The sequence below is a fragment of the Gobio gobio genome, assembly GCF_949357685.1.
Source record: "Gobio gobio genome assembly, chromosome: 22".
Lineage (NCBI taxonomy): Eukaryota > Metazoa > Chordata > Actinopteri > Cypriniformes > Gobionidae > Gobio > Gobio gobio.
In genome coordinates, this window is record NC_137118.1 from 48,110,813 (window position 1) to 48,120,127 (window position 9,315).

A 9,315-nucleotide genomic window follows, 5' to 3' on the forward strand; every position below is an offset into this window, starting at 1 on the left:
AGAAAAAGACTGTTTTCATCCAAAAACTTCATTTCTTTTCGACTTTAGAAAGAAAGACATGGACATCTTGGATGACATAAGTAAATAATCAGCAAAAGTTTATTTAAAAGTGAACTAATCCTTTAATTCCTCGAGTGCGGAAATAAATAAGAAAATTTTGCATACCCAACTCACAACATATGTTCCAAGAAGTTATGAAAACGTTATTTCTATGTTCCATTGATGTTACGTTTGTTCATAACGTTGCGAGAACGCTGTCCCGTGTTCTTGTGTCGTCAGTGTCATGCGTTCACATGTAGAGGCCGGCCCCGGGGTACAGCACGAAGGGCCCGAGGCTGTGCTGCGAGGGCCCCTCCAGCATGTGTTTGCGGTAGTAGCGGCGCAGGGCCGGGCTGCTGGGGTGCTGCTGCCTCACGTGCAGGAAGTATTCGTCCGGCCGGCTGGAGGTGAAGCCGCAGTCCTCGCACACGAAGATCTTGGAGCGGCGCTGGCGGTAGGCGTACTGCTGCCGCACACCGTGGATCTTCCGCAGGTGCGACTCCAGCGAGCAGCGCTGAGTGAAGGCCTTCTCACACAGATCACACCTGTACGGGCGGATGCCTGCACACGGAACACACACTCAGAACACACACCATCTCAATTCCAACTTTATTTCTCACAACTCCGACTTTATATCTCGCAACTCTGACTTTATTTCTCGCAATTCCGACTTTATATATCACTCTATTCTGACTTTATATATCTCGCAATTCCGACTTTATTTTTTGCAATTCTGACTTTATATATCTCGCAATTCCGACTTTATTTCTTGCAATTCTGACTTTATATATCTCGCAATTCCGACTTTATTTCTTGCAATTCTGACTTTATATATCTCGCAATTCCGATTTTATATCTCGCAATTCCGACTTTATATCGCACAACTCCGACTTTATATATCTTGCAATTACAACTTTATATCGCACAACTCCGACTTGATATATTTTGCAACTCCGACTTTATTTCTCGCAATTCCGACTTTATATCTCGCAGCTCTGACTTTATTTCTCGCAATTCCGAGTTTATATGTCACACAATTCTGACTTTATATATCTCGCAACTCTGACTTTATATATCTCGCAATTCCGACTTTATATATCTCACAGTTACGACTTTATATATCTTGCAATTCCGACTTTATATCTCGAAATTCTGAGTTTATATATCTCTCAGCTCTGACTTTATTTCTCGCAATTCCGAGTTTATATATCTCTTAATTCCGAGTTTATTTATCTCGCAATTCCGACTTTATTTCTTGCAATTCTGAGTTTATATATCACGTAATTCTAACTTTATATCGCGCAACTCTGACTTTATATATTTCGCAACTCCGACTTTATATATCTCCCAATTCCGACTTTATTTCTTGCAAGTCCGACTTTATATCTCGCAACTCCGACTGTATTTCTCGCAATTCCGAGTTTATATATCACGCAATTCTGACTTTATATCTCGCAACTCCGACTGTATTTCTTGCAACTCCGACTTTATATATCTCGCAGTTACGACTTTATATATTCTGCAATTCCGACTTTATATCTCGAAATTCTGAGTTTATATATCTCTCAGCTCTGACTTTATATCTCACAATTCTGACTTTATGTATCTTGCAATTCTGACTTTATATCTCCCAACTCCGACTTTATATATCTCGCAGTTACGACTTTATATATCTTGCAATTCCGACTTTATATATCTTGCAATTCCGACTCCCCGACCCAAACTAACAGTGTTCTATAGCTACACGTCCCATCAAAAGCCTTAATTAGTTTAGTTAGTGTGTACACATAAAGGATGATGACTATAATGGTAAAGATATAGTTCTAAATATAAAAGAGCAGACCACAACCATAACGACAACGACACAGAGGAACGATATACTGACAGCAGATGAATGATAAAACACTGACAGCCAATCAGAATCCTTCCTGCTTTACCTCGAGCATTTAAAGAGACAGGCGACAGGTATCCTGTGACTCTAGCTGTGGTGTGAATGAGCCTTTATTCAAACATCATGATTTGAGCTGTAGAGTGTTCTATATTTCGCAATTCTGACTTTATATCTCGAAATTCCGAGTTTATATATCTCGCAGTTTCGACTTTATATATCTCTCAGCTCTGACTTTATTTCTCGCAATTCCGAGTTTATATATCTCGCAATTCTGACTTTATATATCTCGCAATTCTGACTTTATATCTCGCAATTCTGACTTAATATATCACGCAATTCTGACTTTATATCTAGCAATTCTGACTTTATATCTTGCAATTCTGACTTTATATATCTCGCAATTCTGACTTTATATCTCGCAACTCCGACTTTATATATCTCGTAGTTACGACTTTATATATCTTGCAATTCCGACTTTATATATCTTGCAATTCTGACTTAATATATCACGTAATTCTGACTTTATATCTAGCAATTCTGACTTTATATCTTGCAATTCTGACTTTATATATCTCGCAATTCTGACTTTATATCTCGCAACTCCGACTTTATATATCTCGTAGTTACGACTTTATATATCTTGCAATTCCGACTTTATATATCTCGCAATTCCGACTCCCAGACCCAAACTAACAGTATTCTATAGCTATACGTCCAGTCAAAAGCCTTAATTAGTTTAGTTAGTGTGTACACATAAAGGATGATGATTATAATGGTAAAGATATAGTTCTAAATATAAAAGAGCAGACCACAACCATAACGACAACGACACAGAGGAATGATATACTGACAGCAGATGAATGATAAAACACTGACAGCCAATCTGAATCGTTCCTGCTTTACCTCGAGCATTTCTTTCTTTCTTTCTTTCTTTCTTTTTCTTTTTATTTCGAACAACAACAAAAATATATATATATAATAAAAACAAAGTAAAACATACAACATTTGTGTTACCAAATAGACGCAATATCAAAATAAAATTTCATGTGTTCGAAAAGGAGCGGGATGAAGCAAAAGCTTGTTATTTTCCCACCCCTTATATAACCATACAAAATTTCATCAAAATTGTATTCTCACCACATACATCATATACTTATTGCACAACAACCATTGCACCAATACATTAAATAAAAAAATAAGAAAAAATATCTTATACTCAATCTTTTAACCCACCCTCATTATTCTTGTTCCACCTCATAACCTTTTATTAACTTGATTTTATACAGCTTTTTAAACTGTTTAAAGTTTGTACAGTATTTTAACACCTGTTCCAACTTATTCCACAACCTCACCCCACATATAGTGATGCACATACTTTTCAGAGTAGTTCTTATATTGAGCTTTTTAAAGTTTAATTCATCTCTCAAATTATACCCACCCTGCCTCTCCATAAACATTTTTTGTATATTCTCTGGAAGTAAATTATTTCTTGCTTTAAACATGACTTGTGCCGTCTTAAATTTAACCAAATCCAAAAACTTTAATATATATGATTTCAAGAATAATGAATTTGTGTGTTCAAGATATCCGACATTATTTATAATTCTGATTGCTCTCTTTTGTAATGTGCATAACGACTGTAGGTTGGTTTTGTAGGTATTTCCCCAGATTTCCACACAATAACTTAAGTACGGCACTATGAGTGTATTATACAGCATATAGAGTGATTTATTATTCAAAATATATCTTGTTTTATTTAGTATTGCTATAGTCTTTACCAATTTTGCTTCAATGTGTTTTATATGTGGTTTCCAGCTAATATTGTGGTCTAAAATAACACCAAGAAATGTATTTTTGTAGACTCTTTCTATAATAATATTATTAATTTTCAATTCTATTTCAGGTTTAATATAATTTCCAAATAACATAATCTTTGTTTTCGCTATATTTAGTGATAATTTATTTACATCAAACCAGCGTTTTAATTTAATCATTTCATTTGCTAATGCATTCAGAAGCTGCTGTAAGTTTTCCCCTGAACAAAAAATATTTGTATCATCAGCAAACAAGATAAATTTTAATATATTTGATACTCTACAAATATCATTAATATACACTATGAAGAGTTTTGGGCCAAGGACCGATCCCTGTGGTACTCCACAAGTCATATCCATACACACAGATTTTTGATCACCAATTTCCACAAATTGTTTCCTGCTTCTCAAATAGCTCCTTACCCAGTTCAATCCAATTCCTCTGATTCCATACCTCTCCAATTTATGTATTAAAATATCATGATTTATGGTGTCAAATGCTTTCTTTAAATCTATAAATATTCCTAACACATATTTTTTAGTATCTATACAATTAGTAATTTCCTCAATTAATTCCATTAAAGCTAAAGATGTTGATCTGTTTGTCCGGAATCCGTATTGACTCTCCTCAAGCAATTTGTGTGTTTCCATAAAATTATCTAATCTTTCTGTAAACAGTTTTTCCAGGATTTTGGAGAACTGTGGAAGTATAGAAACAGGCCTGTAATTCGTGAAAAGGTGTTTATCTCCTGTTTTATATAATGGAATTACTTTTGCTACTTTCATTTTTTCCGGAAATGTACCAAGTTGAAAAGACAAATTAGCAATATGAGTTAATGGTTCTGAAATTTCTTCAATCACTTTTTTTACTATACTCATATCAATATTATTCCAGTCCACAGAATATTTATTTTTGCAATTTCTTACTAGGTCTACTATCTCGTTCCTTTCCACTGCTCTTAGAAAAATAGAGCTTGGGTTTCTATCCCAAAGATCCTCCACCACTCCTACTGATGTTTCTGAATCATTTATTATTTTTGCTAAATTTGGTCCCACATTTACAAAAAAATTATTGAACCCATTAACCACATCTTCTTTGTTTTTTAGTATCTTATTATTATCAACAAAATAATCCGGATAAATTATATTTGTATTTTTTGTTTCATTTCTAATTATACCATTTAGAATGTTCCATAAACCTTTCATATTATTTTTATTAATCTCTAATATTTTATTGTAATATTCTTTTTTACACCCCCTCATAATACTAATTAATTTATTCTTATACTTTTTATATTTATTTTCAGCTTCTTGGGTGCGATATTTAATAAAGTGTCTATATAGTGTGTTTTTCTTCTTACAGGCATTTAATAATCCTTTTGTGATCCATGGACTATTTGTTTGACTACTCTGCTTGTTTCTATATTGTTTTATAGGACAGTTTTTATCATACAATGATGTAAAAATATTTAGAAAATCATTATACGCTTTATCGATGTCATTCTCCTCATATACTATATTCCAATTTTGTTCCATTAATTCACTCTTGAACGCATTTATGTTTTCTACCGTTCTTACTCTTTTGTATGATGTAATATAACTAATATCATTAGGTTTTCTATACTTACAATGATACACAATAAAAACAGGTAAATGATCACTAATGTCATTATATAATAGTCCACTCTCTATATTGTCATCCATAATAATTTAAAGAGACAGACGACGGGTATCCTGTGACTCTAGCTGTGGTGTGAATGAGCCTTTATTCAAACATCATGATTTGAGCTGTAGTCGGAATTCGGAATATATCTCACAATTCTGAGTTTATATATCTTGCAACTCCGACTTTATATATCTCGCAGTTACGTCTTTATATATCCTGCAATTCCGACTTTATATCTTGCAATTCTAGTTTATATATCACGCAATTCTGACTTTATATATCTCAAAATTCTGACTTTATTTCTTGCAACTCCGACTTTATATATCTCGCAGATACGACTTTATATATCTTGCAATTCCGACTTTATATCTCGAAATTCTGAGTTTATATATCTCTCAGCTCCGACTGTATTTCTCACAATTCCGAGTTTATATATCACCCTATTCTGACTTTATATCTCGCAACTCCGACTGTATTTCTCGCAACTCTGACTTTATATCTCTCGCAATTCCGACTTTATATCTCGCAATTCTGAGTTTATTTATCTTGCAACTCCGACTTTATATATCTTGCAGTTACGACTTTATATATCCTGCAATTCCGACTTTATATCACGCAATTCTGACTTTATATATCTCGAAATTCTGACTTTATTTCTTGCAACTCCGACTTTATATATCTCGCAGTTACGACTTTATATATCTTGCAATTCCGACTTTATATCTCGAAATTCTGAGTTTATATATCTCTCAGCTCTGACTTTATTTCTCGCAATTCCGAGTTTATATATCTCGCAATTCTGACTTTATATATCTCGCAATTCCGACTTTATATATTTCGCAATTCTGACTTTATATCTCGCAATTCTGACTTTATATCACGCAATTCTGAGTTTATATATCTCGCAATTCCGAGTTTATATATCACGCAATTCTGACTTTATATCACGCAATTCTGAGTTTATATATCTCGCAATTCCGAGTTTATATATCACGCAACTCTGACTTTATTTCTCGCAATTCCGACTTTATATATCACGCTATTCTGACTTTATATATCTCGCAATTCCGACTTTATTTTTTGCAATTCTGACTTTATATATCTCGCAATTCTGACTTTATATCTCGCAATTCTGACTTTATATATCTCGCAATTCTGACTTTATATCTCGCAATTCTGACTTTATATATCTCGCAATTCCGATTTTATATCTCGCAGTTACGACTTTATATATCTCGCAATTCTGACTTTATATCTCGCAATTCTGACTTTATATATCTCGCAACTCCGACTTTATATATCTCGCAGTTACGACTTTATATATCTTGCAATTAATTTAAAGAGACAGAGGGCAGGTATCCTGTGATCATGATTTGAGCTGTAGAGTGTGTTTCTCACCGGTGTGTGTCCGCATGTGTCTCTTGAGGTCGAAGGTGTCGTTGAAGCCCTTCCCGCAGTACCTGCAGGGGTGTCTCTTGATCAGGCTGTGGCACTTCAGGTGGCGGGTCAGCATCCGCTGAAGCGGGAACAGCTTATGGCACACGGAGCACAGGAACTCGGACGAGCCGCCGGATTCACGCACCTGGAAATAATGCGGGAATTAGACCAACATCACAGAAACATCATTACAGATCACGCTTGTCCATAACGCTGAGAGAACGTTGCCAGAGCGTTCTGGTGTCACCTTGTTCATCGGAGCGGATGTTAATGCGGCCGGAGGGAGAGGAAGAGGAAGAGGACGTGAACTCTGAGACGGCTGAACTCTCTCCATCCCATAATCCTCTCTGTGACACTCCAGAGCAGCAGGAGCAGGTGTGTGTTTATGGATGGGCTCTGACACTGATTCCAGATCAGCACTGTGTGTTTGTATAGCGACTGAAACACAAACACACACACACATTAGATCACTACAGAAGATCCCACATCAGCTGATTATTTCTCACAATTCCGAGTTGATATATCACACAACTCTGACTTTATATATCGCAATTCCGACTTTATAGATCTCGCAATTCCGACTTTATATATCACACAATTCTGACTTTATATATCTCGCAATTCCGACTTTATATATCACACATTTCTGACTTTATATATCACGCAATTCTGACTTTATATATCTCGCAATTCTGACTTTATATATCACACAATTCTGACTTTATATATCTCGCAATTCCGACTTTATTTCTCACAATTCCGAGTTGATATATCACACAATTCTGACTTTATATATCTCACAACTCCGACTTTAGATATCACACAATTCTGACTTTATATATCTCGCAATTCCGACTTTATATATCTCACAACTCCGACTTCAAATATCTCGCAATTCCGACTTTATTTCTCACAATTCCGAGTTGATATATCACACAATTCCGACTTTATATATCACGCAATTCTGACTTTATATATCTCGCAATTCTGACTTTATATATCACACAATTCTGACTTTATATATCTCGCAATTCCGACTTTATATATCTCACAACTCCGACTTTATATATCTCGCAATTCTAACTTTATTTCTCACAATTCCGAGTTGATATATCACACAATTCCGACTTTATATATCTCACAACTCCGACTTTATATATCTCGCAATTCTGACTTTATTTCTCACAACTCCGACTTTATATATCTCGCAATTCCGAGATATATAAATCTCCAGTGTTGACTGTTCCTCAGGAGTTTTGTTTGTTTTCAGCACTAAAAATAATCAAATCAAATATTTTTTTCCCATTTTTGGGGGTTTTCATCAAACCAGGATAAATAACCAGGAGAATAACAGTCACTCCTGAGACTCTAGAGTCAGATCAGATCTCACTGAATATTAATGTGTTTGGTCATATCAGATCTATAACATCTAATAAATACACACATTTCTCCCATCTGAGAGTGTTAAATCACAAGTGTGTGTCATTAAAGATGAAAATAATTTACTCTGAAGTTTTGCAGAACAAATAAATGTCCTAAGAACAGGATGAACGTTACATTTGAACCAAGTGGCAACATTTAAAAAATGTTCCATGAACATTCCTAGAGTGTTGTGAGAGCGTTTGCTGGTAACGCTGAGAGAGCGCTGGTGTGTGTGTGTGTGTGTGTGTGTGTGTGAGTGTGTGAGAGTGTGTGTGTGTGTGTGTGAGTGTGTGAGTGTGTGTGTGTGTGTGTGTGTGTGTGTGTGTGTGTGTGTGTGTGTGTGTGTGTGTGTGTGTGTGTGTGTGTGTGTGTGTGTGTGTGTGTGTGTGTGTGAGAGTGTGTGTGTGTGTGTGTGTGTGTGTGTGAGTGTGTGAGTGTGTGTGAGTGTGTGTGTGTGTGAGTGTGTGTGTGTGTGTGTGTGTGTGTGTGTGTGTGTGTGTGTGTGTGTGTGTGTGTGTGTGTGTGAGTGTGTGAGTGTGTGTGTGTGTGTGTGTGTGTGTGTGTGTGTGTGTGTGTGTGTGTGTGTGTGTGTGTGTGTGTGTGTGTGTGTGTGTGTGTGTGTGTGTGAGTGTGTGAGTGTGTGAGTGTGTGAGTGTGTGTGTGTGTGTGTGTGTGTGTGTGTGTACCTGCGTTCGGGCCGGGCTCGCCGTCCTCCTCCTTCCACTGCCATGCTCCGCACAGCGACTGCTTCCTCTTGACCAGGAACGAGCGCGGCATCCTCGACCTCCTCCGTCCAGACTCTGCTCCTCACGGCTCCTCACGGCTCCTGGTGCTGATGCTTCTCTAGAGAGTCAATCTCAGAGCGGAGGATTTCCATATCTCTGGAGAGAGGACACACCTGTGCGTGCGCGCGCTGCTTTAACTGCTGCTCCGCTGGTTTGCATGCCAGGTAGAGAGAATCTGGTCTCCTCATTTAACTGGACCTGCCATGCAAATGGACCCGCGGCGGCTGAAGGGCACGGCCGCTCTAACAGGAGCTCCGCGCC

The 9,315-nt window shown here is 36.6% G+C and overlaps 1 protein-coding gene across 1 annotated transcript; it reads right to left on the reverse strand.

Annotated features, from left to right (window-relative positions):
* Positions 1-289: 289 nt before the first annotated feature.
* Positions 290-9,046, reverse strand: LOC307118442 (putative transcription factor ovo-like protein 3; the record flags this gene model as incomplete). The annotated part of the gene is made up of 4 exons (XM_079804050.1): positions 290-600; positions 6,809-6,992; positions 7,095-7,285; positions 8,956-9,046. The coding sequence occupies 4 exons, from the start codon at positions 9,044-9,046 to the stop codon at positions 290-292; spliced, it is 777 nt and encodes a 258-aa protein (XP_079660176.1).
* Between the last annotated feature and the right edge of the window lie 269 nt (positions 9,047-9,315).